A 26,356-nucleotide genomic window follows, 5' to 3' on the forward strand; every position below is an offset into this window, starting at 1 on the left:
CCCATGTCAGCAGTGGTCCTGGGGTGGGATGGGGCACGCGCCCCCCGGGTACCGTGATGCCCGAGGCTCAGCATCGCCCCTGGGAGAGCAAACAGGGTGGTGGGGAGCAAAGCCAAGGTGGCGCTGGAGCCCAGTGCCCGAGGGATGGTGCCAGAGCAGTTTCAACTTCGCACCAGTCGGTGCTGGGTGCTTAGGAACGGTTGGACTCGGTGATCCGGTGGGTCTCTTCCAGCCTGGTTGTTCTGTGATTCTGTGATTCATCCCCTGCACAGCAGGAAGAGGAGGGCTTGGTGCTGGTGCTGCTGACATGTCCTTAACTGGAGGCAAGGCCACGCACACATCCACCATCCTCAGATCTATCCAAGCATCAACTGCAAGGGGCCTGGCTCTGTGCAAGGCATGTGATGTCCTCACTGCCAGAGCAGTGGCAGTGGGTGATGTTAGCGTGGTCCCTGGGTCCCCATGTCCTGGTCAGGCTCAGCCTGTGCCAATGGCTCAGCATGGAGGAGCCGGCAGCACTGCAAGGGCTCCTTGGGGCAGAGCCTGCATCTTCCCAGCACGTGCAACACTGGGGCAGACAAGAGCAGAGCGACGCCAGCGTTGTCGTCACCACCTCCTTGATGCTGTTTTATCATTACCCACTGTTTATGCCTCTCCAGCCAAGTTTCCATCCACCCACGAGGCGCCTGGCAGCTTGTCTCCACATCTGCCCGGGGAGAGTCAGGGGCCAAAGGCCCCTCCAGCCTGGGCACCTGCAGGGAGCAGGCATGGAGGGGCCATATGGCCCAGGGTCAAACACTTCCAGGACCCATCACCATGGACAAGCCAGCTGTGATTGTATGAGGAGAGCATTGGGAGATCTTGTGTAACCCAGGGTGCTCAGGGACAGCTTAGGGACATCCCTGCCACTGCTGGAGCATCACCAAGCTTCTGCTGAATCACCAACTGATGAAGCTGAATGCCAAGGAGGTGCCACAGCAGGGGACGTGTCCTGCCTCTGCAGGACTCGGGGACCTTTCCTGCCAGGGGCTGCAGCCAGTGGCACCCACAGAGCCTGAACCAGGCTGCAGCGGGCATGAGGCCAGTGCCCACAGTTGCCCCATGGCCGGGAGCTCTTGACCAGCTGCCCCCACAATAATTAACCTGGTGAGGCCCTGGCAGCTCCGGCTGTCACTCATTGACAGGGTCAGGGCTGAAGTCCTCGGCTGCACTGGCCCCACAGCTTCCCCTACACCATCAGCAGTGCTGGGAAAACAAAATCCTGGCATCACCCCTGGCTCCAGCCCAGCCCTGGCCCCGGGGGAACTGCTTTGTGGGGTGTGAGGAGGCCTGGGGGGACATTGCTGCCAGGAAAAGCACTGTCCGGCCTTGGCAGCAGAGGAAGGAGAGGGACGCACATCCAGGCAATGCTCTTTATTTCCTCCGGTTTCACACCACAGACGGGACTGAGCAGCACCACGGAGACACAGAGGAGCTCTGACCAAGGCCGTGGGAGCACAGCTGGCCACAGCAGCATGGCACTGGGTGCTGTTGGGGGGCTTTCTCCATTGCAGACTGGGTCTGGGGCCTCTGGGCATACGGGGGGGCCTGGGATGGGGACCTGCCAGGAACAGCCGGGTCTGGCAGAGCTGGGCTTAAGGCTACTGCTCCCCATAGCTGCCAGGCTGGGCACACACTGGGTACTCGCACACCAGGCCGTGATGCTCAGCTCCCAAGGGTGCTGCATTCCTCTGGGATCACACGGGTCCCCATGCCACATGGCCACATGGCCCCAGCCAGGCTGCAACAGGGGACAGCTACAGATATCTGCTCCTATGGGTTTGCTTCAGCAGCCACCCACACAAGACCTCTCTGCAGGGAGGAAGGCTTCTTTGGCACGACCTGCTGGCTCTATCTGTCAGCTCAGGGCAGGAACCACACATGGCTCTGTGCCCTGCCCCTCAGTGGTGCTGAGCTTGGCAGGATCAGGCCCAGCCATGCTCTCACAATCCAGAGAATAACAACCTGCCCAGGGCACAGGCTAGCAATGCTTACCCTCCCTGGGACGGGTGGACTCACACATCAACAACAGAGAGACCCCTATACCTGCAGGGTCAGGGAATGGATCTGGCCCTCAGCTCCAAGAACACATTCTCCTGCCTGCCCACAGCACCGGGGCTGGAGCCTGCCTTGCCAACCCATCCACCCGTGTCATCTCTACCCTGCACACCTTTTGACTGAGGGGTGCTTTCCCCAGCTGAACAGTCCAGGGGGCTGTGCCAGCCCAGCACAGGCAGGATTTGCCAGGGCGTCAGCTCTGCCTCAGGCAGAAGCGCTGGGCAGGACAGTGCCAGGCATGCGTGGGGCGTTGCAAACTGCTTTGCAACAGTGGTTCAAACTATGTACAGGACTTCCTTCATATGTACCAGGATGTGACCTCACCGAGGGCCATGGCAGCTGCTCAGCCAACTCACAGCGACACGACACAACAGTTTGGGACAGGACGTGGACGAATCTGCGGTCCAGGCAGTGTCGGCAGTGCAGGGCAGGGGCTGGTCAGGCCCCGTGTTGAACCCCAGCATGGCCCGAGGGTACCATGCAGTGGGTGTGGACATGCAGCAGGACTCATCGGAGCTCATGGTCAACTGGAGGCTGAGCTTGTGCAGGCTGAGGATGGCCATTCCCCTCGGAGCCTGAGTGAGGGGTGCGGGACTGATCTGACCCCTCGCAGGCCCTGTCATCCTGCCCTGGGAGCTGAAGGAAGTCAGGCAGGACCAAGTCCTCCTTGGAGAGCAGCCCACGCTGGTCGTTGGCCCGGCAGCTCTGGGCACGGTTCAGCAGCTCCACTAGCCCTGAGGAAAATGCAGGTCACACACTTGAGCTTGGCATTTGGGCTCCTGTCCTAACGCCCTGGCTGCCCTCTCCACCTGATGTGACCTGTCCCAGGCACAGCAGCTGCACCTTCTCCCTGCTCTATACCAGCACCTGTAGGACCCTGCACCCATCCCCAGCACACCAAGGGACCCCAATTTTCCCATATCCCATCTGCAGTTTGATGGGACCCTGTAACCATCCCCAGCAGACCTGCGGCCCTGCATCCCTCATCCCCTGTTTTGCCTCAGCCCCTCAGGTTTCAGACACACCAAATCTCACCTTCCAGGTCATACGTGCGGCGGTTCAGGTTTGTGGCAGCTGAAGACCGGGGCCGGGAGAACGCAGATGTCATCTCCCACAGCGCATCAGGCTCTGTTGCTGTTGGGCTTCCCTCCTGCAACCAACAGCCCCGGCCTCAGCAACAGGGCAAGGAGGCAGAGCTTCCCCAGGCCACATCCCCACTGCCCTCCCTGTCCTCCACCTCAGCAGGTGCTTCCCAGCCCCACAGGATCGCAGCAGGGCAATTTCCCTTTGGATCATGGCAGCAGCCTTAGGGGCATCTCCATCTGGGGTGGTGGGATCTGGAGCTCACCTCACTCTGGAACGGGGAGGAGGCAGCAGCAGCCTCAGCACTCTCTGTCACTCGCATGTCTGCAAGGTAAGGAAAGATACTCAGCGCCCTGTGCCAGCACCTTAGTCCTAGCCTAGTTGGTGACAGGTTGGAGCCCAGGGAACAAAAGCTGTGGCCAGCAGAAAGCAGCCTGGCCCTATGAGTGTTCTCTGGGGGAACACGGCTCAGGGAGGAGAGAGACATGGCCTTGGTGTAGGGGAACACTTTACCAGCTGGCGTTTCCAGGATGAGCTTCTGAGCAGCCACTGTGCTGACCAGCTTCTCCAGGTCCAGGGTGGCCGGCTCACCTTGCTGCAATGGGAAGAGCCAGGCAGTGTCACACTCACTGCAGCGTGGCAAAGGCAGCCAGGCTGAGGTCCTGTGAGCTCCCTGGCCAGATCCTGCTAGCTCACAGGCTACAGAGCACACCCACCAGTCCCTCCCAGTCCATGGTGGGCGACCACGGCCCAGCTCAAATACCAGTGATTCTCCACAAGCCCCTGACATAGACTGCTGTCCTCACCACTGCCTGCAGCCCCTGGTCCGAGCCCCAAACCCAAGGCCACCCCCCAACAGAATCCCAGCCACAGGAGGCAGGGACTGTGCCCACCAAAGTGCAAACCCTCACCCGCCGCAGCAGTGCCAGCTCCACGTTCATTCCATACTTCCCCAGCACAGGCTGCAATGCTTCTCGGATACGCTTGGTTGACTTCGCTGTGATGCGGATGGTCTTGTTGAGGGAGGAGATTTCCAGCCTGTGGAGGGGAAGAAGAGGCTGTCCATGGACAGGTAGGGCAGGCAGGGGCAGAGCCAGGGTGTTCAGGACTGCTTGGGGAGTTGGGCGTTGGGCACTGTGGGTGGTGATGCATGATGTGGAAAAGATGTGTGCGCAACAGAATCAGCCCCAAAGCTCCCACTCACTCAAAGCTTATCCTGTTTTCCAGCTTCACTTCCTGGTCTGCCAACACAGAGCACTCCTGGTCCAGCACTAACGGTTTCTGGAAAAGCCAAACCATGAGGAGAGAGCAAACAGAGTAGCACACGGTCCCAGCCTGGGGACACTCCGGCTGGCCAGAGACACCTCTCCCTCCTGCTCACCCTACCTGCTCATTCCCCACCAGGTAAACCTTGATGTCAGGGAGGCTGAAGCCGCGCTTCTCACATATCCCTGCCAGCATGTCACGGATGGAGTGGCCAGGCCGGATGGAGGCCAGTGAGGCTGTGCCGTCAGGCAGGTACACACAGCAGTACTTCATGGGCTTGGTCGACAGCTCTGCCTCGCTGCCCCCCAGGCTCTTCCGATGGCCCTGTGGGAGGGATGCGGCACGATGAGCATGGCTGGTGGCACTTTGATACCACGGGCCCTCACGGCGACGACTCACCTCAGTCCAGGGGCTGGTGGCCGTGCTGGCGGCTGTGCTGGCAGAGGACAGGAAGCCCAGGTCCAGGCTGGCCGAGGAGTTGAGTGAGCCCTGGGACTCCCGCCAAAGCATGGCACTCCCACCACCTTCTCTCCCCTCTGAGACAGACAGAAGGACAGTGGTGGGGATTATGATCTCCCTTCCGGGCCTCACAGTCCCAGCTGCCCTGCTCAGCACAGCACCTACCTGCCCAGGAGGGCTCCCGCCGCTCTCCCTTCCTGAAGGACCGGCGGGGGCTGCGGTTGGCACCACTGCCAGCCATCTCCACGCCCAGTGGCAGGGACTTACCCAGCTTCAGCTTTGACTTCTGGGGCAAAGAGAGGAGCATCTCAGCAAGGCTGCTGCATCCCTTTCCCCAGTCCCCCGAGCTGCTTCTCTGTCCTTGGCCTGTGGCTGGGTTTGCACCAAGCAGCAGGGAGGCGACCCAACACTGTTTTTTCAGGTGAGGGGACAGGCCCCTGTCCCAGTTTCCCACACTGCTCACCTTGCTAAGGTCAGGCGGGGGGCTGCTGCTGCGGGAGTGGGGCTGCAGGTCAGGCAGGGGCTGCCCCTGGCTCTCTGCCCGCAGGCAGGCTTGGTAGAGTGGGGATTTCACGAAGCGCGTGTAGCTGTCGAACTTCATCAGGTTAAAGATCTACAAAGGGAAGATGCATCTGCTTAAGGCCCCTGCCCACCTACAGCTCATTCCAGCCACTGCCCATCAGTGACAGCAGTGATGCTTGGTGCTCCCACAGCTCCCAACCAGCAGGTGGGGTGGAAAACGGGTGCTGCTCATACCTGGAGCTGCTGGGTGCGAAACATGTCTGGGGAGGGGGTGGCCAGCATGTCCTCCCCAATCCAGGCCTGCTTGTCTATGTTCACTGGATTGACCGAGTGGCTGGAGAGGAACTCATCGTAGATCCGCCGCGCCTCCTGGGCCAGCTAGGGGAGCAGGGGTTCAGGCCTGGACCAGGAGCCTCCTCCTCACTGCTACCCTACGAGGAGCCCCTGGCTAACCCTGTGCCCCTGGGGCCATCTCAGTATCTGGGTGGCCACTGGAGCCAGCATCCCCTACCCAGCACCACATTCTGGGCACAAAACACTGGTCTCTCCCTGGAGGTACAGCCCAAGGTAGGAACTGTCCACCCAGCCACATGGCTTTGTCCCCACAAGCCCTGTCTAGCTTTCTGCCTTTGCTCTCTTGTCCTCCCAGCAGCGCCCTCCACCCTCTGGACACCCCAGGCTGGAGAAGCATGTCCTGCTCCATGGGGCAGGCAGACCCAGCTGTGTCTTTTCAGATGCACATTGCATCCATCTCCTTGTTCCTCCCACAGGAAACCCCAGCCTGCTCAGCCTTCCCTTGCAGGGGTCTGCTGGAACTCCGAGACCTGCAAGCATGACAGCCACCTCCACCTCTGCCCACATCCACCCCAGAAGCTGCATGACCCAGGCTCAGACACACTGTTACTGCGTGGAAGTCAGTACCTGCTGCGTGTTGCTGGCTGGAATCTGCTGGAAGTGCTCGCATGCTTGCCAGAAGTAGACATTTTCAGCACTGAACTCCTTCTTGAGGAACTCCTGCAGGGCAGAGAGAGCTGCTGGCCTGGTCTGCACCACAGCCACATGATGGCTTGGTTGCCGATGGCGGATGGGAGTGAGGACCAAGGTCTGGGCTGTCGCACTCACAGTGAAGTAGGCGACGGCCACGTGGTCCTGCAGCAACGTCTCGAAGGATTCAGCCCAGCTGACCACAGACCCCTGTGTGGAGCCACAGGTGGCTGGAGGTCCTGGCAGGCTATTCACGCTGTGGTTGCTGCCACGGGCCCTGGAGGCGTTTAACTCTGAGACAGAAAAATGTCAGTTCTGGCTGTCTGCAAGTCACCCAAAGTCATCCTCCCATCCCCAGCAGCCCATCGTATCTGCAGTGAGTTCATCCACCCTCATCCTGATTGGAGCCGGCAAGCCCTCATGTAGGGAACGCAAGGAGCATCCTCGGCAGATCGTGCACCATGATGCACCTTCCGATGTGACAGCACTCCCTGCCAGGGCTGGCTGTCCTCTCCTCCCCGGGGTGTTCCATGACTCCACCTGTGAGTCATCTCCCAGAGGAACAAAGCCCATGTGTGGGGGAAGCACCCAGCCGAGGAGGGAAAGGAGAGTGGATGGGGACATTGGTGGGTACATGTCATGGAGGGAAGCTCAGAGGATGGGTAAAGGTGCCTGAATTTACCTTCTATGCTCCTCTGGCCATGATGATGAACAAACCCAGCAAGAGGATGGCACAGAAAGTGTCATCCCCAGCTCCCAAGCCTGGAGAAACCCACCCTGGGGGAAACCCAGGGTGACTGTGCATTCAAATGGAGTCCCTCTGCCAAAAAGATGGAAGTTCCCAGGGGCAACCCCAGCTTTTGAACTGGTTTGGCTGGTGAGCAACTGGGAGCAGAGGGTCATCTGCAAAAGAAGGTAGGGGTATGGAAGCAGGGCCCCCCTGGCAAAGCCAGTGGGAGCAGGCAGCAGGCTGCTGCTTTGCTGGGCTCCCTGCCCTTCTTCTTCTGTCCAAAACACAGGGTAACTGCACACACCCGGTATATGCAGGCAGGAAAAGCAGCCCCTGGCACGGAAGGATCCTGTAGCGTGGCCAAGGTGTGCAAATGGGCCAGCTAAAATATCTAGTACACAGTAAGACTGATGGACAGAGAGACAGACCACTTCAGGGAGCTTGGGGCTGGCTGGTATTCAGGTTCCGCTTGCCGCAAGAAGCTCCTCAACCCCCAGCACCCAAGGGTGCTAGCTGAGCAACTAGAAGGGTGACATGGGGCCATGCAGGAGGGATGGGGAGGTACAGGAAGTCCCTGGCACGGGGCTCAGCCTGGCACTGCAGGGGTCCAGCCATGCACCCGCCTACAGCACAGCCTGTGCTGACACAGGACCTGGCTCTGCTGGCTCCTTGCCCCTGGCGTCAGGCTTGGCTCTGGGCTTCCCCCTCCCCTGAAGATGATGCTGGCCTCCCATCCCAGAGCAAAGAGCAGCCTTACCTCCATCCGACACAGCCGGGCCCTGTGGGGGTGGAGAGAAGAGAGGTGAGAGAGGACACAGGGCATCTGCCAGCCCGGTGGAGCGGTACCTGGGCAGGCAGCAGCGTCAGGGCAAGCCCAGTCTGAACCCAGGAGCAAGGGACACAGGCTGCCAGCAAACACTGCTCTGGTGTCACCTGCAACTGGGACAGCTGTCCCATGCCAGAGGCAGGACACGGGGATTCCTAATCTCGGGGCTGTGAGTAGGAGTAGGGGGTTACAATGGGTACACAGCTTTTCTCCCGCCTCCCTTGTATCCACTGCCCTGGGGTCAGGTCAGAAATTGGGAAAGGGCAGATGCTATCAAATATAACCCTGCCACTTCTGCTGGGGAGGAGAGAACCAGCCTGCCCAGCACAGGAAGAGGAGGGAGGAGGGGAGGGAAGGAAGGACAACCACAGCCCTAGGCAGGCAGACTGCCTGCTCCCTCTTTCCTTGGGGCCTGAGACTACTGGAGGGCAGATGCCCAAAACCAGCGACTGAGTCCTTCCATACCGCCCAGTGAAAGACACAGCAGAGCAGGATGCCCTTGCAGCATCCCCTGGGCTGCCTCAGATACCTGCTGTGGGGATGTGGTACCCCAGGACCCACAGCAAGCAGAAGCAGAGCCCCTGCAGTCAAAGCCCAGACAAGCACCCCCTTGCACAGCGCTGCCTCTCACTGCCTGCCTCAACCAACCCTGCCAGCCCCACACACACAAGCCAGACTGTCTTACTCCTACCTGTACCTGCTATCCTACCCAACGTGCTGCTGCCATGCCCCTTACCCAAGACCCTACCTTGCCAGCTCTTTGCTCTTTCTCATCCATCCCTGCTGCTCACACCCAGATAGCTCTGCCCTGCCCGTGCCACCCAGCCCCGCACACCAATGCTGCTGACTCCTGTTAACCCATTCCCAAACTGCTTATCCAATGCCCCATGCCATACATCCCCATTTATATCACTGCCTCAGCCTCATAAGCCCCTACCTGCTCCTTACCCCAGCCCTATGCGTCCTTGCCTGCCTGCTACCCAGCCCCACATACTGCTGCCTGCCTAATGCCCCCATCTCTGCCTGCTTGGGATACCCAAGCCCCGTACAGCCCCCATCTGCCTGCTACCCAGCCCCACAGCCCCTGCCTGCCCGGTACCCAGCACTACAACTCCTGCCTGCCCATTATCCTCTCCATACCTCCCTGTCTGACTGTTACGCGGCCCCATGCATCCCTTTGTCTACCCAGTATCCAGCAACACAGCCCCTGCCTGCCCAGTACCCAGGTCCATACGGCCCCTATCTGCTTGGTGCCTGGCCCCACAGTCCCTGCCTGCCTTGTACCCAGTCCCACAACCCTGCTGCCCGGTGCCCGGTTCCACATCTCTTCTGCCCAGTGCCTGATCCCACATCCCTTCTGTCTAGTATCCAGCTACACATCCCTGCTGCCCGGTCCCCAGTCCCACCTCCCTGCGGCCCGCTACCCATCCCCGCTGCCTCACATCCCTGCTGCCCGGTGCCTACCTCTTTTGCCAGCGGCCTGGTACCCATCCCCGCTGCCTGGTCCCATATCCCTGCTGCCCAGTGCCTGGTACACATCCCACTGCCTGGTACCCATCCCCGCTGCCTGGTCCCATATCCCTGCTGCCCAGTGCCTGGTACGCATCCCGCTGCCTGGTACCCATCCCACTGCCCATCCCGCTGCCCAGTACCCACCCCTGCTGCCTGGTGCCAGTGCCTGGTACCCATCCCTCTGCCCGGTACCCATCCCGGTGCCCATCCTTCTGCCCGGTGCCCATCCTGGTGCCCATCCCTCTGCCCGGTGCCTATCCTTCTGCCCGGTGCCAGTGTCCCGTACCCATCCCTCTGCCCGCTTTCCATCCCGCTGCCCGGTACCCATCCCGGTGTCCATCCCGGTGCCCGGTGTCCATCCCGGTGCCCGGTGCCGCCGTGCCGTGCCGGGGCAGCCCCGGGGATGCGGCCGGGCGCCCCGGACTCACCATGCGGCCGTTGTGGACCAGCAGCAGCTTGGCCTTGCCCTGCATGCCTGGCACCGCCCGGCCGAGCGCTACCGGCGCGGCCCGAGCATCCCCGGCGCGGCGCTCCCGGCGCTCCCGGCACTACCGCTTTCGGCTGCCGGAGGAAGTGTCGCCATGGGAACCGAGACCGCAGCGGGGGGAGCGGGGCCGCCCTCCCGCCCCGCCCCGCCGGGCACCGGCCACGGCGCCGGGCCAGGAGGCGCCGCGGCCACGCCCGCATCCACGTCCCCATCCCTGTCTTTGTTTCCATCCGCATCCCCATCCCTGGCCCTGCCTCTGCATCCGTGACCCCAGCCCCGCCTGCATCCCCGCTCCCGTCTGCATCTACATCCCTGCTCCTGTCCCATGCGAATCTTTTCCAACTTAAATGATCCTGTGATTCTGTGAATCCTCATCCATCCCCATCCCAAGCCTTATCCCTGTCTTCATCTGTGACTCCATCCCAGTCTGCTCCCCCGTTGCCATCTGCATCCACATCTGCATCCCCGTTCCTTTCCCAGTCCCTATTCTTATCCCTGTTTCCATCTGCATCCATATCTGTGATCCTTTCCCCATCTGTATCCCCATTCCTGCCTGCACCTACATCCCTGTTCCTGTCCCTATCTGAATCTTTCCCAACCTAAATGACACTGTGATTCTGCAAATCCTCATCCACAACTCCATCCCCAGCCCTCTCCCTGTCTCCATCCACATCTGTGACTCCATCCCAATGTGCATCTCTGTTCCCATCTGCATCCCCATCCACATTCCTGTTCCCATCCCTGTCCCTATCCCTATCTGAACCCCCATCCACATCCAACTCGGTCTCCACCCCTACCACAGCCTGTGCCACCTCAGGGTCACCACCCCATTGCCTCCCACAGCCAGGGCAGCCTGAGGGGGCTCCTCCTGGCTATCACATCGCCCCAGGGAAGGAGATGCACCCACTACACCCCTGGTGCCACTTGCTCCGATTACACCGGGCCAGGCAGGCACTGGATCTGGGGGTGCTCCAGGGCCACGCTGTGTCTGCTGCATTTGTGGCTGGTGTTTAGGGAGAGCTGTCTCTGCCACGGATGCTGGCAGAGAGGAGTGGTGGACGTGCAGCTTGGAGTCACCAAACTGATGCCTAAGCAGTTTTGCCCATCTCCTAGGTTGGGGTTCCATGCTCATCAGCAACCACAAACCATTTGAGGATATTTTAGGATATTTGTTAGGAAATACAAGTAACTAACAGTTACAGAATAAACCGCAGAGCACCATGGCAACCCACTTATGGAAATGCTAATAACTGGGACATAAGGTGGGTGATTAACCTATCAAAAGCAGAACCCTAACATTAAGTTGGGTGCAGATCTATGCAGAGAAAAATGAAGTGTTCCCACCATGAACACGCACAAAAGCAGTGCGGCATCAGCAGCCGCAGCCCTGGCAGGGTCTGCGGGCAGGGGGTAGCGGAGGGTGGCCCCCACTGCTGCCCCTCTGTCCCCCGCCGTGGCACGAAGCAGCAGGGGTATGGGGGCCGATCCTGCTTCTCCCCTTCCCTTTGTCAGAGCGTAGCTCTCTTGTTTGTCTTGGCTTTGCAACAGGAGTTATAAATAAAAATGTCTCACCAAGAGTGAGTGACTCACAGTCCTCACCACAAGGATAACCTCTCTGCTAGGAATCCTGATCTGAGAACCAAACTGCAGCATGCAAGAATCAGACATTGCTTAATTAATATATTTAATCCAAATGGCCAACAGATGACCCCGTCATCCCACCTGGGCTGAGGTGGGCTGCTAGGGAAGGTGCCTGTGCCCTTCTGGATCCCTGTCTCGTTCCATCCCTGACCTCCAGCTGCTGACAGCCCAGCCCTTGCCCTCACTCCAGAGCACAGTGGTTTCCCTTGGATGACAGCGGGGAGCTACAGCAGTGGCTGACGTGGCCTTGAGAAGCTCCCGCCTAAGCATCACCTCCGAGGGGGCAGCCCATGGGTGCTGGTGCTCCTCACTCTGCTCAGGCACAGTGGGATGTGGGGATGTGCCGAAGACCTCCCCCTGCTTTGGAGGCTGGGACCGCGGTTCCTGTCCTAGGGCCGCACACTGGCTGCACAGCTCCATCCCCGCGTCACACTGCCCACAGTGATGCCTGTGGTGCCCAGACACCTCATCACCCCGCTGTGCTCTCATCCCTGAGCCGGAGCCTGGCTCCACAGGGAGGGGGATGCCCTGGGTGCCCCAGCCTGGCGGGACCTGGTTTATCCCAGGGGTAGGCGGCGGCGGGGCGACAGCTGGCTGGGGGATTTGCCGAGGGCATTATTTAATGCTGTGGGTAAATGGAGAAACAGTAGCTAATTCTGGAGCCCATAATCCTCTTCCTCCCCTAGGGATGGGGTGCGTGCCAGTCACACAGCCGCCGGCAGGCCCCGGGGACGAGCCCCCGGCAGCTCCCCAGGCGTGCTGCGTGCCGGAGCGACTCCCAGACCATGGGTGATGTACAGAAGGTAAGTGGGGTCCAGTGACATCCCACCTGTGACAGGGTGGGTGTGCCAGCACCAGCTCCTGGCTGTGGTGTCAAGCAGCCTGGCAGAACAGGACCAGGGCTCTGCCCTGAGCTCGTCCTCTCAGCACACTCAGGAGCTGGCAGTGCTGCCAGGGCACACCAAAGCGGGCTGGGGCTGGGCAGCTCTCCTGAGGGGCCGCTCTGAGGCTGCATACAGTGGGAGTGAAGCCCTGGAGCTGACTGAGGCCATAGACAAAGGGTACCCATGGCCAACAGCGCACCTAGCTTCCCACTCCAAAACACCGGTGCTCTGCAGCAATCTGACTCCCACAGGGCTCCCCCACGACCCCGCGCCCCCAGGGGCTGCTCTCTGTCATCCAGAGGCTGAAGGGTTCCCCGGAGCAGGAGCTCCGCATCGTCCTGCTGGGGCTGGACAATGCAGGGAAGACCACGTTGCTGAAACGCCTGGCGTCTGAGGATGTCAGCACCATCACACCCACCCAGGTAGGTACTGCCGGGGCCCATGGGCACCAGGAGGGTGGCAGCTCCTACTCTCCCCTTGGGTGATGCTGGAGTTTTTGTCCCTGCACAGGGCTTTAACATAAAGAGCGTCCACTCGCACGGCTTCAAGTTAAATGTCTGGGATATCGGGGGACAGCGCTCCATCCGCCCATATTGGAGGAAATATCTGGGCAGCACAGATCTGCTGGTGAGTGGGGTGGCCACCAAAGCCTTCCGCAGTCCTGTGTTTGGGGCCTTGTACCCCAGCAGAGCCCTGCGGCCCCCAAAGAATTCAGAGGGCTGGGCACCTTGGTGAGAAGCTGACTGACCTTTCATCCCCACTGCAGATTTATGTCATTGACAGCGCAGACCAGAAGCGTTTTGAGGAGACAGGGCAGGTATGAGGGGTCTGGGCAGGGGGGGCTGTGGGGTCCTGGGGCTCACATCCATCTGCCACCAGGTCTTTGAGGAGTGGAGTGGGGCGTGAGACTGCTCTGTACCATGGGACAGCGCTGCTGTGGGGGCCGGCCTGTCCCCAGAGCTGCATGGAAGGGCTCATGGTTGGGGTCTCTGCATGCACAGCCGCTCCATCCCATGGCAGATCCATGCTCAGCAGCTCTTGCTGAGACGGGCGTGATGCCCCAAGGGTCACAGGGGTGACTGTCCCTGGCAAGAGCGGTCCCTTGGCTGCCAGCCCTCCTCCCCAGTACCAGGCTGGCAGTACCACCAAGCGAAGGTTTATGAGTAGTGAGTTCAGAACCACAAACCCTGCAAACGAAGCTGGAGAGGGGAAGGTGAGATTCTGAGTACCTGTCTCGGCTGTACCAGCACCAGACGGCGGCGTGGGTGTGCCAGACAGCACGTGGCTGGCAGCAGCTTCCTGTAGCTGCCTTTGCCCAAGGTTCTCAGTGTTGGGAGAGCGTCAGCCCTCAGGTAATGCTGTGTGTAGCTCCCAGACTCTCTTCAGGGCAGATGGACATTCGAGGGTGCGTGTCTCTCCCTCAGGATTGTCAAGACCTCGTAGCTTCTTTGGCTGTGAAAAGAGCAGCACAGAGAGGGGAGAGAGGCACCTGGGGAGAGTGCAGTGCCCTAGCCCACCCTGGGCAGCCTAGGCAAGCACCTGGGGAGCTCCATGGACGAGGGCAGCAGCCTTGGGATGTGGTTCTCTCTTGGCAGGAGCTGGCAGAGCTCACGGAAGAGGAGTCCCTCACGGGGGTCCCACTACTGGTGTTTGCCAACAAGCAGGACCTTGTGACTGCAGCACCTGCAGCAGAAATTGCAGAGGGGCTGAGCCTCCACACCTACCGGGACCGGGAATGGCAGATCCAGGCTTGCTCAGCCTTGTCTGGGGAAGGAGTGCAGGTAGAAATGGGGCACTGCAGGCTCTGCAGAGACCCAAGGACCTGTCATGCTTTTGGGGGTGTGCCTATGTCTCTCTTTTTCCTCCAGGACGGGATGAACTGGATTTCCAGCCAAATCATGAATAGGAAGAAGTGAGAGCTGCAAAGTGCCAGACTGGACTGAGCTGCAGGTCCCTTAGCCATGGCCAGCCCTTCTGGTCCCTAGATTCCCCTCGAGGGCTTGGCTGGGCCCTGAGCCTCAGACTGCTACACTCAGATGGGCTTCCCACCCATTCTTCCACTAATCAGTCAGCTTCCCCTCTCCTTGCCTCCTGGGCTTCCATGAGCACCTCATAACCCTGACCCTCCTGCAGCCCCTGTGCTGTCAGAGGGAAGCACATGTCCTGCTGTGTCATGGGCTTGCACACCTACAGAATGAGAACCTGCTCAGGACTGGTCCATCCACACTGTTAGCATGCCCTGCAGAAGATGCTGCAATGCACAAACTTCCCAGGTCATGCTGGGCACCCCACCAGCCCTCGGACATGGCACAAACAGCTGACTGAGCAGAGTGTATCCCCCTCTGCTCCAGCAGGATGTGACTGTGGCTGCCCCAGCAGCTGGCTCAGGAAGGCCTCGGTTCAGGATCCTTTGGAGCTCCCATGTGTGCACAGGATCTGGGACAAGCGTAAAGAGAGAGAGAGAGGACCTGGCTGGGCAGTCCCGTTGGAGGGGTTCACTGCATGGTGACAGCCCTGGCAGCGCCATGCTGCACCTGCCACAGAGAGGGGCTGCCCTGCAACAGCCCCTGGGCAGCACACGGCCCTGAATGCGCTCGAGCTGGGGCTTCTGCCACCTCACTGAAGACGCCCATCCCGAGGGCTGGAAGATGGGGCTCCCCGGGCACCACAGCAGCTATGCCCGAGGGCCCACGCCTCTGGGGATGGGTGGGAGACGAGTCGTAGCGGGGCCAGGGCCCTTCTGCTGCGCCAGTTCCTGGGCTGACGACCTGCCCGCCCACAGGCGGCCTTGCAGCCCTCAATAAAGCTGCCCGTGACCTCCGCCTGCCTCAGCCGGTCCTTCCCGCGGAGCTGGGCCGGCAGTGCTGCCCGGCCTGCGGCTCTGGGGCTGGGAGCGGGGCCGGGACCCTCGGGCTGTGGCCGGGGCCGAGCCCCGACCCTCAAGCCCTGGCGCCATCTTGCGCGGCGTCCCCCCGGGGTCTGGCTGCCCGCGGACGGTCACGTGGGCGGCACGAGCGGCGCACGTGACCAGCACGCGGAGAGAGGGTGGACTACAACTCCCGGCGTGCCGCGCGCCGCCCGCGCAGCGCACGCCGGGAGGCGCCCTGCGGCTCCTCCTCCACCCCCGCCCGTCCTACTCTCCGGCCGCACCCCCTTGCTCTGCCATTGGCTGAAAGGCGCGCCGGAGGCGGGATTTCGGTGGCGTAGGCGCTTCTGATTGGTCGCGCGGGCCTGCCGCTCGTGGGCGGGGCCGGGGTCGCGCGCGGCGCGCCGGAAGGCGGAAGCGGAGCATGGCGGCGGGTGCGGGCGGGCTGCTGGCGGCGGCCGCGCTGCTGTTGGCGGTGGCCGGGCCCCGCCCGGCGCCCGCCGAGCTCACGGACGGCAACAGCGAGCACCTGAAGCGGGAGCACTCGCTGATGAAGCCGTATCAGGGTGAGCGAGGGGCCCGGGCGGGCGGGACGGGAGGGACGCGCCGCGGCGGCCCGGGTTGAGCCGCGCTCTCGCCGCCCGTTGCAGGCGCGGGGTCCGCCGCGATGCCGCTGTGGGACTTCCAGGGCAGCACCATGGTCACCAGCCAGTACGTGCGTCTGACGCCCGACGAGCGCAGCCGGGAAGGCTCCATCTGGAACCGCGTGGTGAGAGACCGGGAGCGGCCAGGGTGGCCCCTGCGCCCCTCCCGGCTCTTGCCCTGACGGCGCTGGGCAATCTCTTCGCACAGCCCTGTTTCCTCAAGGACTGGGAGCTCCACGTTCACTTCAAGATCCACGGAGCCGGCAAGAAGAACCTGCATGGGGATGGCCTTGCTCTCTGGTATACGCGGGAGCGCTTGGTGCCAGGTAAGGTGCACAGCTGGGGGTTCCTGGCAGGGCTGAGGCCTCAGCAGCACTTGCATGAGCCCTGAGACAGCGCAGGGAGCTAGTCTTGGAGCTGCCCCTATCCTGGAAGGTTTTTCACTACAGACGGTGTGTGAGCTCTCCTCTGTCTGGTTTCGCTATGTCAGGATGGCATGTCCTGCATGTTCTGCCATGTTCTTAGCCATAAATAGCTCTCATGGCTCTCTTCACTAGAAGTCTCTGAGCACAGATTCTGTCTGACAGCCTTCTGTTTCCGTATCCTGCCCTGTTCCAGGTCCTGTCTTTGGCAGCAAGGACAAGTTTCACGGACTGGCGATCTTCCTTGATACATATCCAAACGATGAAGCCACAGAGGTAAGTAGTTCAGAAGCTTGTTCAGTGCTGAGGAATACATTTCCTCATGGCTTTGTGCTCTGAGTGCTTCATGACTGGACCAAGGTAAAGTCCTTACGTGACAGTGGCTGTGCTTTCTGTCATGGGAGCTGGTAAAGGGAAGAGTTTGCACATGCATTAACAAAAATAAGGTCTTTAAGCCATCTTCTGCTTTTGTTAGTTACACAGGTGTTTCCAAGGCCTTTTCCTCTCAGGATGAGAGGGCAGCACAGACCTGTTGTGAACCACCTATTAAGTAAAGCTAGAGGAATTGACCCAAAAGTATATTCATCCCAAGTATCCTTTCCTGAACTTCTCTGTGCTTTGTGGTAGTTTCTGGCCTTATTCGCTTTTTCCAGCGTGAATGTCTCTAAGTGAGAAACTCCTGGGCTGGCGTTTTGCTCACAAATTCCCCATGGCTGAAGTACAGATCAGTCCCGTGGGGGCTGGTGGTCATTTTCTTCTCTCCCACTCTGTGTTTGTGGATGTTGCTATGGCACAGTCAGAAAACGTAACTGTGCTAGAGAGATCTATTGCGCCAAACCTAAATCACTTAAGTTGTAAACCACATGGAAGTGTCCCTCTTATCCTTGACTACTCCTGATATATTTAATCTTCTGAGTACAAAGCACAGAGCATGATTAAGCTGTTCAAGCAAGGTTTCTGCCTGGTCCAGGTCCCGTGCTCCATTTCTACCCTTCTTACCCACTCGGGTACCTACTCCACAAGTTTGAGGTGGTGGTGTTGCCCTGGCCAGGCGGTGTGGAGTGGGCTCATGGGAGGTCAGAAATGGCTGCTGCGCTCTAGCCAGAACAAGCTCTGTTTAGAAGCAACTTTACAGAGAAAATCAGTCTTCGTTTCATTGTTCTGCCTTCCATGCCCGGCTGTGCAGGAAAGCTGTGGCTCTGTTCCTGTGCCTGGCTGAGATTCTGCTCTTGTTGAGGTTTCTCACTAGGCAGGGGAAGGCGGCTCCCGGTCTGCAGCTCGAAGGCTTCTGCTGACTGAGAGCAGCTGCGCTTTCCTCCCTGCAGCGCGTGTTCCCCTATATTTCTGCCATGGTGAACAACGGGTCCCTCACGTATGACCACAGCAAGGACGGGCGCTGGACGGAGCTGGCGGGATGTACCGCTGACCTTCGGAACCAGAACCACGACACTTTCCTGGCAGTTCGGTACTCCCGAGGCCGGCTGACGGTGAGACGCAGCAGAAGCCTTCTGCAGGGTCTCTGGGATGTTAGATGTGCTGCGGGGTGGGTGTTGCTCTGTCACTAGGTGACCTGGAGATGGTTTTCCAGGCTTGACCACCTATGCTTCCAGCTCCAGAAGAGCAGTGGGAATGGCAGTGTGTGTGCTTGCTGTGACACTCCCCTGGTCTTGCAGGTCATGACCGATGTAGAAGACAAGAACGAGTGGAAGAACTGCATCGACATTGCAGGGGTGCAGCTGCCAACTGGCTACTTCTTCGGTGCTTCTGCTGGCACTGGAGATTTGTCTGGTGAGAGGGGGCTTTGCTGACAGGATTACCTGTTTTCTGGAGCCTGGAATATATCATCTTGATGATCCAGTGGGTCTTTTCCAACCTAGTGGTTCTGTGATTATGGATGCACTGATGGCTTTGATGGCTTTCTTTCCCTGAATTTCAAGAGCCACTGGGCTCTTGAAACCCTGTTGGGCAGGGACCGGGTGCCTGGGAAAGGGGGCAACTAAAGGCTAAGGAACATCTGAAGTTGCAGTTGGATACCTGGGGAATGAGGGTAGCTTGAAAGAGGAGACCGGGTAGATCGTGGATCTAAGGGTGCTCTGACCGTGTGGACGTCTCTTGAGGTCTCTGATGGTGTTTGATGATGATGTTTCCTAGACAATCACGACATTATCTCGATGAAGCTCTTCCAGCTCATGGTGGAGCACCCACTGGAAGATGAGAGCGTCGACTGGACCAAGATTGAGCCGAGCGTCAGCCTCCTTAAATCTCCCAAAGGTGAGTCTCTGGCCTTCAGAAAGCTTTGGTGGAGAACTGGGATGCGGGGCTCAGTCTTAAAAGGCCTGTTGAAAGGCATCAGAGCTGCGCGTCTCTGCACGATACTGCAGGATCTGAGGCTGGGTCTTTTACTGTAGCTGTTCTTATCCTTGCAGATAACGTGGATGACCCGACAGGGAATTTCCGAAGTGGGCCTCTGACGGGCTGGAAGGTGTTCCTGCTCCTGCTCTGTGCGCTGCTGGGCATCATCATCTGCGCAGTGGTGGGAGCTGTGGTCTTCCAGAAACGCCAGGAGAGGAACAAGCGCTTCTACTAGTGAGGACCCTGGCCGTGGCCTAGGCCCAGACCCATCTTTTCTATGGGGAGCTCTACAAACTGTGGTTTCTAAAAGCTGTTTCTGAGAAATATCAGAAGTATTTTCTTACCTGTCTGTGTGGCTGTAACCCCTGCCAGCGCCCGACCCGTTGGACCCAGGAGGGCGATTCCTTCTGCTGCAGAAGCTGCCCTTGACCTGGGGCTGTTCTGGGGGAGCCCAGAGGTTGCTCCCCCTCTTCCCAGCACTCCCCCCATGGCAGGGGGGGACAGCGGGCGGTGGGCGTAAATGTGAGGGGGTGGTGGGGTGGTGGGAGGGGATTCTGGGGGCAGGAGGCTCTGTGGAAGGGGCTGTGAGTGGGGCATTAAAGGATTGACACCACCTCTGGCTCTGGCTGTGTCCGGGTGGGAAAAGGGGGCAAATCTGCTCGAGAAGGGGAGCCCCGAGGGGGCTGAGAGAACTGGGGGACTGCAGTGTGAGCAGCTGGGGGATCCTGAGGTGTTTGGGCTCAGGTGGTGGGGTGTCTCCTGTCCTCCAAGGGTTGTCCCAGTTTGGGGGGGGTTGTTCCACTTTGGTGGGAGGTTGTTCCTGGAAGGCGTATCCCTGGTTTTGGGGGTGTCCCAAGAGAGGGCTCTCCCAGTCTTGGGTTGGGGGGGCGGGGATTGGCACCAAGGCTGGTGGCGTCTGGCCTGGTTTGGAGGGGTCGTCCCATAGGAGAAAGTCTGTCCTGGTCTGAGGGAGATTGTCCGTAGGGGGGTGATGTCCTGGTTTTAGGGGGCTTGTCCCTGGAGGGGGAGGGCTGTTCCTAGGGGGCTGGTGTCCTGGTTTGGGGTGGGGGTGAATCCCTGGGGAGGGGCGTCCTGGTTTGGGGGATTTGTCCCTGGGGGGGGTGTCCTGCTTTGTGGGGGAGTGGGGGTGTCCATGAGGGGGGTGTCCTGTAGGAGAGGGGCGTCCTGGTTTGGGGGATTTGTCCCTTGGGGGGGCTGTCCTGCTTTGTGGGGGTGTCCATGAGGGGGGTGTCCTGTAGGAAAGGGGCGTCCTGGTTTGGGGGATTTGTCCCTGGGGGGGGGTGTCCTGCTTTGTGGGGGAGTGGGGGTGTCCATGAGGGGGGTGTCCTGTAGGAGAGGGGCGTCCTGGTTTTGAGAGGTGTCCTTAGGGAGGGGCATCCCGGTTTGAGGGGGCTATCCCTGTTTTTGGGGGTGTCCCTGGAGAGGGGTGTCCGGGTTTGGGGCGTTGTCCCTGAGGAGGGCTGTCCCGGTTTGGGGAGGTGTCCCTGGAGGGGGTGTCTCGGTTTGGGGGGGGTTGTCCCTGTTTTTGGGGGTGTCCCTATGGGGGGGTGTCCCAGTTTAGGGGGATTGTGCCCGGTTTTGGGGGTGTCCCCGGGGAGGAGCATCCTGATTTTGGGGGTGTCCGCGGTTTTGGGGCTGTCCCAGGCGAGGGCTGTCCCGCTTTGGGTGGGGATGCGGGGAGCGGTCGGTTGGCGCTGCGGGGCCGCCCCCGGCCCGCCCCGGTGTGCGGAAGGCGCGGGGCGGGCGCCGTTTCCGGGCGGCGCGGCTGGGGCCGGCCCGGCGGCGGGATGGGGCCCGGGAGGCGCGGGGCGGCGCTTCGCCTGCGCGGGGGGTGAGCGGCGCGGGGAACGGGGGCCCCGGGCACGGGGTTGGGGGGAGACCGGGGGGCCCCGGGGCGGGGGGTGATTAGGGGTCCCGGGGAGTTATTAGGCTGCTCGGGGGTCCCGGTGGCACCGAGCAGGGCGGGTGGCTCGGGGGTCCCGGGGGGTGGGGATGGTTGGGGTCCCGGTGGCACCGAGGTTAGGGGTCCCGGCGGGGGCTGGCGGTGGCTCAGGTCCGAGTGGGTTGGGGAGCGGTTGGGGTCCCGGTGGCACCGAGCAGGGGAGGTGGCCCCAGGGGCCCTGGGGGTGTTGGCGGGGGGGCTCGGGGGTCCCAGGGTGGGGGTGGCTGATGTCCCCAGGGGGTTAGGGGGCTGCTCGGGGGTCCAGGTGGCACCGACTAGGGTGGCAGCTCAGAGTCTTGGCAGGATAGGGGCTTTGGGGAGCGTCTCGGAGGTCCTGGTGGCACCGAGCAGGGGGGATGGCTCAGGGGTCCCGGGGGGTGGTGATGGTTGGTGGCTCGGGGGTCCCAGGGAGGGGGCTGGGGGTAGCTGGGGTCCCTGGGGGGATCAGGGGGCTGCTCGGGGATCCCAGTGGCACCGAATGGGGTGGCAGCTCAGTGTCTCGGCGGATTAGGGGCTCTGGGGAGCATCTCGGGGGTCTCAGTGGAGCAGGGGTCCCAGTGAGGGTAGGGGGGCAGCTCGGGGGTCCCAGTGGCTCTGGGCAAGGGGGCGGCTCGGGGGTCCTGGCGGGTGGAGGGGGTGTGGGGTTGGCAGCTCAGGGATCCTGGGGGCTTGGGGGGCAGCCTGGGGGTCTCGGGGTGGTGGAAGGGGGTGGGGATGGCTTGTGGTCCCATTGGGTTAGGGGGCAGCTCGAGGTCCCTGTGGCACAGAGTGGGGTGGCGGTTCGGGGTCCTGGGGGGTTAGGGAGGTTGGGGGGTGGCTTGGGGGTCCTGGTGATACGAGGTGAGGGGAGTAGTTCAAGGGTCTTGGTGGGGAAGGGGTGCATGATGGGGCAGCTTGGGATCCCGGTGAGGGATATGAAGGTGTGGGAGGGCGGCTTGGGGTTGTTGGCGGGGGAGAGGGGCAGCTTGGGGTCCCAGAGAGGGCGTCGGGGGGTTGACTGGGGGATCCTGGCAGAGTGGGGGATGACAACTCGGGAGTCCTGGTGGCACCAGGTTGGAGTGCGGCTCGGGGTCCTGGCAAGGGGTGGGGGTCTCAAGGGGTGGCTCAGGGGCTCTGATGGGTTAGGGGGGTGTAGGGGAGGCGATTCAGGAGTCCCATCAGAGTTGGGGGGGGTTGAGGATTGGCTGAGGAGTCCCAGCAGAGCTTGGAGGTTCCCTAGCAGGTGCTAACCCTCCTACTGCACCCCAGGTCCCCGCTGCTCCTAGGCCTTCTCCCTGGCCGCCTCTCTGTCTTCCCGCTCTTCTTCCTGGCGCTCCTCCTGGGCTTCATCTCGCTGCTGTGGCTGCAGCTGAGCTGCGAGGGCGAGGGGCCGCTCCCTGGCAGTGAGCAGGGACGGGGGGCGCCCCGACAGCCCTGCCCGCCCCTAGCCCCGCTCCCGCCGGTGGAGGACGAGCCATCCTGGGGTCCCCACCGCCTGGCACTGCTTGTCCCCTTCCGCGAGCGCTTCGAGGAGCTGCTGGCCTTCGTCCCCTACATGCACCGCTTCCTGAGCAAGAAGAGGATCCGCCATCACATCTTCATCCTCAACCAGGTGGATCATTTCAGGTATAGAACATAGAATCATAGAACCACCAGGTTGGAAGAGACCCACCAGATCATCGAGTCCAACCGTTCCTATCAAACACTAAACCATGTCCCTCGGCACCTCGTCCACCCGTGCCTTAAACACCTCCAGGGAAGGTGACTCAACCCCCTCCCTGGGCAGCCTCTGCCAGTGCCCAATGACCCTTTCCATGAAAAATTTTTTCCTAATGTCCAGCCTAAACCTCCCCTGGCGGAGCTAGAGGCCATTCCCTCTTGTCCTGTCCCCTGTCACTTGGGAGAAGAGGCCAGCACCCTCCTCTCTACAACCTCCTTTCAGGTAGTTATAGGGAGCAATGAGGTCTCCCCTCAGCCTCCTCTTCTCCAGGCTAAACACCCCCAGCTCTCTCAGCTGTTCCTCATAAGACCTGTTCTCCAGCCCCCTCACCAGCTTTGTTGCTCAAAGTTGCTCAAGGTAGTGTCTCCCCTCGTTGCGGCAAGCAAAGGCAGCGAGGGGACCCTTCTCCAAAGCTCTGTCCCCTCTGAGAGGGTCTCCTGCGTGCCTCTGGTGGTGAGAAGTGTAGGGTCTGGACAACAGGGAGTCAGGGCTGTGATGCTCTCCCCAAATGCACTCACTCTGGAGCTTACAGAAGGACAAAACGGTGTTTTGCTTTTCCCTTCCTAAGCAAGAGAATTATCCACCCTGGGATATTTCAGTTTTCTCCCCAGTGTCACAGGTCTATAGCCTTAAATGCCTTTGGACATTGAAGTGCAAGGGAATACCACAAAGTGTTTGGAAATGCCACCGCTCACCCCCTACTCGCTGTCTGGTACCTGCCTGCAGCCCCGGTGGGTGCTGTGGAGCTCCCCAGCTGGCCTTGGGCAGGACTGGGTTTGCTGTAGCCTCTCGCTGTCTGCAGCAGCCAGACCCCTGCACGACCCAGCACTTTGGAGGTCAGGAGTGCCGTGTTTTTGCATGTCCCTGTTTGAACATTTAGCACTGAGGAGCACAAGATGGGCATGTGGAGGGAGGGATGGTGGCTGCTGCACATGGTGCTGAGAGTTCTGGTCCCACAACAGGTTTAACAGGGCATCCCTGATCAATGTGGGCTTCCTGGAGAGCGGCAACGACACTGACTACATCGCGATGCATGACGTTGATCTCCTGCCCCTCAACGAGCAGCTGGACTATGGCTTCCCAGAGGCAGGACCCTTCCACGTGGCATCCCCAGAGCTGCATCCGCTCTACCACTACAAGACCTACGTGGGTGGCATCCTGCTGCTCACCAAGCAGCACTACGAGATGGTGAGCGTGTGGGTGGGATGTTCCAGCCAGTTTGGAGCAGGAGCTGCAACATTAGCTTGGTCAACAGTTGGTCAACATTTTGGGCTCCACACTTGGGAAGCGGGGAAAAGAGTCAAAATTGTTTCGTGGGCAGAGCCTGTGGTGTGAGCTGGTGCGGGGAGGGAGCAGGGAGGCTGCAGTGATGCTCAGGGCTCGCAGTGCTGGTGTCTGCTCTGCTGCGGCACGTGGAGTTGTGCTGGACTGGGCCTCGGCCAATATGGTGCCCCTCTCATTGCAGTGCAACGGCATGTCCAACCGCTTCTGGGGCTGGGGACGGGAGGATGATGAGTTTTATCGACGTATCAAAGGAGCCGGTCTCCAGGTAAGGGGTGCTCCATGGAATCCTAGGTTGAAACTGCCCTTCTCCCTGTCTCCGTGGCTGTAGCCGTGCAGGTTGGGACCTGGAGAAGGCAGCCTTCCTGTGCTCCCGACCCCCGTAGCAGGAGCAGTAGCTTTACAGAAGCTTTGCTTTCCTTCCAGGTTCACCGTCCCACTGGAATCACGACTGGTTATGAGACTTTCCAGCACCTGCATGACCCAGCCTGGAGAAAGAGAGACCAGAAGCGAATTGCTGCACAGAAGCAGGTGAGACCTTGGTGTGGTCAAGGGAGCTGCAGAAGATTTGGGTTGTGATCACCATGTGCTCTGAACCCTCCTGTTTTGTGTTCTCTGCTGCTGCCTCTGTGCTTCCTCCCTGGGCACTGGGTGCTTCCCCTTCTTTTGGAAGCAAGCGTGGGCTGAATGTTTTTATTTTTTCCCTCAGGAACAGTTTAAGGTGGATCGGGAGGGAGGTCTGAACAACGTGAGGTACCAAATTGAGTCACGGACAGCTCTGAGTGTGGCAGGAGCCCCATGCACCGTCCTTAATATCTTGCTAGACTGTGACACAAGCGAGACCCCTTGGTGCGTGTTTGGCTGAGCTTGTCTCCCGTGTGCCAGTCGTGTGCGCTGCCATTTTGCCAAGATGCCAGGGCTGCTGCCAAGCTGCTTGGAGCAAGCAGGATTTTTGCACCAGACAAGCGCAGCAGTGCTGGCGAGATGCAGAGGAACAGAAAAGGCTGAGAACCGAGCTTTGCTGGAATCAACAGAAGAGGCTGAGAGCCTGGTGGTGTCACTGCGGACACTGGTGCTGTCTCCCAGGGCAGGTGCAGGACAGTTTTCCTGCGCCGGACATGGCTGAGCTGCCACCCAGCTCAGAGGACAATAAAGAACTATCAGGGCATCTCTGTGTGGTGAATGCCCTAGGCTGCATCGCTCTTTTTTCCTCCTCGCTTTGCCTTACTGGCTTCAGTGCACCCATTTCTGGCCTAGCCCTGGCTGTGCTGTCTTTGGAGAGGTGATCTACTCTGGTTCAGAGGCAAGGACAGTCTGAAATGGGCTCCGAGTGAGGTGATGTCTGTGTTTCAGCTGTCAGGTACCCCCAGGGCTGTGCTGCAGTCACTTCACTTTAGGAAACAGTTGTTGAGCTGTGCCCTGAGCCCCAGCATCCCCAGCTCTGCTGGAGGTCAGCACTTGAGGGAGCCCAGGACTTCTCTCTCTGTGGAGCAAGGAGGAGAGTTCTGGCTGAGCTGCTCCTTTCCTTGCCTGCTTTTCATGCCATGTGCTGCCTCGGCCTTTTTCAGGGGGTGTGGAAGAACCTGATGTCCCCACAGCAGCGCTCAGGGGAACTGGGATCTGCTCTGGCCCAGTGTGAGGTGTCCTGGAGAGGACAGGCTCACCACAGTGCTGCTGACGCTGGGGAGATGTCCCTAACCTGCCTGAGGGGAAGGGAACAGGATTCCCTGGGCAAAGCAGGGGCAGGGACACCCCCCTCGAGGAGACTTTGGGTTTGGGTTGATGAGAGAAAGAAAAGACTGTGGGGCCCAGGCTGCTCACTAGTTCATTCTTGCTGCCCAGCCCTGCCTTGCTGCCAGCTGGTTTCTCCCCAGTAAATATCTGCCACACCAGCACCTTTTCCTGGGAAGTGGGGTGTGTGGAGTAGGGCAGAAGGGCCACACGCCCTGCCTGGGACCTGGCTTTCAAGTCCCATGCTGTGGAGCAGCACCTGGTCTGTGCCTGCTCATGCTGGGAGTGAACTTGTGCTGTGACCTCGAGGAAGCTGCCAAGGGGTGGCAGAGACAACCGCAAACTGTTAAGGGAAAACCCCTACAATCACTGAGCTCCTTTCCTCCATCACTCGCCTGGCCTGGTTGCCTGCTCAGGCTGCTGAGCGCAATGGTGCTGTGCCACTCCAGAGCGCAGGGTGCTCAGGCTGACTCACAGATGGTGCCGTGCGTGGGATTCTGCTGCTCTGGCTCTCGGGTTCTGGCGTGAATTTTGGGTGCTGCTGCCTCCTCAAGCTGGGCAGACCCAGCCGAGCAGTTGGTATCCCTGTGTTCAGCGCCAGCGCTGGCACTGGGCCCCCCTCTGCCCCGGTCCCCCTGTCTGGTGCTTCCCGGAGCGCTCGCTTTACTGGGTGCTTGCAGATGTCCTCAGACAGAAGCTGTTGCCATCCCAGGAAGCTGAGCAGCTTCAGGGACACGGCACCTCTGTGGCAGAACGCTGGGATGAGGGAGGCAAAAGCATTAGAGCCAACTGTGGGGGTTGTGTACTGTGTGTACCGTGTAGGGGCAGCAGGATGGGGCATCTGGAGAGATCTGGCACTCTCTGTGCTGCTCCGGAGCCGGGTGAAGAGCCTGGAGCCCTGTGGACT

The 26,356-nt window shown here is 60.5% G+C and overlaps 4 protein-coding genes across 4 annotated transcripts; 3 read left to right on the forward strand and 1 right to left on the reverse strand.

The window, feature by feature from the left end:
- Positions 1-1,385: 1,385 nt before the first annotated feature.
- RGS14 (regulator of G protein signaling 14) lies at positions 1,386-10,062 on the reverse strand. The gene is given in 17 exon segments (XM_069869232.1): positions 1,386-2,831; positions 3,133-3,247; positions 3,446-3,504; positions 3,694-3,775; positions 4,092-4,218; positions 4,385-4,461; positions 4,567-4,770; positions 4,846-4,982; positions 5,071-5,191; positions 5,369-5,518; positions 5,662-5,805; positions 6,349-6,441; positions 6,550-6,704; positions 7,899-7,920; positions 9,908-9,977; positions 9,979-10,020; positions 10,022-10,062. Coding segments are annotated over 17 exon segments (1,866 nt in total). The 3' UTR covers positions 1,386-2,604.
- Positions 10,063-12,174: 2,112 nt separating this feature from the next.
- On the forward strand, positions 12,175-14,905 carry LOC138726969 (ADP-ribosylation factor-like protein 3). The gene is made up of 6 exons (XM_069869085.1): positions 12,175-12,410; positions 12,743-12,913; positions 13,002-13,118; positions 13,258-13,308; positions 14,087-14,272; positions 14,360-14,905. Exons 1-6 carry the CDS (start codon positions 12,393-12,395, stop codon positions 14,405-14,407), a joined length of 591 nt encoding a protein of 196 aa, XP_069725186.1. The 5' UTR covers positions 12,175-12,392; the 3' UTR covers positions 14,408-14,905.
- Positions 14,906-15,759: 854 nt separating this feature from the next.
- On the forward strand, positions 15,760-19,118 carry LMAN2 (lectin, mannose binding 2). The gene is made up of 8 exons (XM_069869228.1): positions 15,760-15,923; positions 16,008-16,126; positions 16,210-16,327; positions 16,620-16,699; positions 17,749-17,910; positions 18,097-18,211; positions 18,575-18,694; positions 18,850-19,118. The coding sequence occupies exons 1-8, from the start codon at positions 15,782-15,784 to the stop codon at positions 19,008-19,010; spliced, it is 1,017 nt and encodes a 338-aa protein (XP_069725329.1). The 5' UTR covers positions 15,760-15,781; the 3' UTR covers positions 19,011-19,118.
- Positions 19,119-20,561: 1,443 nt separating this feature from the next.
- On the forward strand, positions 20,562-24,886 carry B4GALT7 (beta-1,4-galactosyltransferase 7). Its single transcript, XM_069868991.1, has 6 exons — positions 20,562-20,627; positions 21,987-22,343; positions 23,400-23,625; positions 23,903-23,986; positions 24,145-24,249; positions 24,428-24,886. Exons 1-6 carry the CDS (start codon positions 20,584-20,586, stop codon positions 24,581-24,583), a joined length of 972 nt encoding a protein of 323 aa, XP_069725092.1. The 5' UTR covers positions 20,562-20,583; the 3' UTR covers positions 24,584-24,886.
- Positions 24,887-26,356: the final 1,470 nt, after the last annotated feature.

The sequence above is a fragment of the Phaenicophaeus curvirostris genome, chromosome 15, assembly GCF_032191515.1.
Source record: "Phaenicophaeus curvirostris isolate KB17595 chromosome 15, BPBGC_Pcur_1.0, whole genome shotgun sequence".
Lineage (NCBI taxonomy): Eukaryota > Metazoa > Chordata > Aves > Cuculiformes > Cuculidae > Phaenicophaeus > Phaenicophaeus curvirostris.

What these genes read in the sequence shown, in the direction of transcription:
- LOC138726969 (XM_069869085.1), top strand. An exon ending in GCACCATCACACCCACCCAG is followed by an intron (nt 12,914 to 13,001) that starts GTAGGTACTGCC and finishes GTCCCTGCACAG; the next exon opens with GGCTTTAACATAAAGAGCGT. An exon ending in TGTCTGGGGAAGGAGTGCAG is followed by an intron (nt 14,273 to 14,359) that starts GTAGAAATGGGG and finishes TTTTTCCTCCAG; the next exon opens with GACGGGATGAACTGGATTTC.
- LMAN2 (XM_069869228.1), top strand. Translation starts at nt 15,782, where the DNA reads ATGGCGGCGGGTGCGGGCGGGCTGCTGGCGGCGGCCGCGCTGCTGTTG. An exon ending in GCTGATGAAGCCGTATCAGG is followed by an intron (nt 15,924 to 16,007) that starts GTGAGCGAGGGG and finishes CGCCCGTTGCAG; the next exon opens with GCGCGGGGTCCGCCGCGATG. An exon ending in CAAACGATGAAGCCACAGAG is followed by an intron (nt 16,700 to 17,748) that starts GTAAGTAGTTCA and finishes TCCTCCCTGCAG; the next exon opens with CGCGTGTTCCCCTATATTTC.
- B4GALT7 (XM_069868991.1), top strand. Translation starts at nt 20,584, where the DNA reads ATGGGGCCCGGGAGGCGCGGGGCGGCGCTTCGCCTGCGCGGGGG. An exon ending in AACCAGGTGGATCATTTCAG is followed by an intron (nt 22,344 to 23,399) that starts GTATAGAACATA and finishes GTCCCACAACAG; the next exon opens with GTTTAACAGGGCATCCCTGA. An exon ending in GAATTGCTGCACAGAAGCAG is followed by an intron (nt 24,250 to 24,427) that starts GTGAGACCTTGG and finishes TTTTTCCCTCAG; the next exon opens with GAACAGTTTAAGGTGGATCG.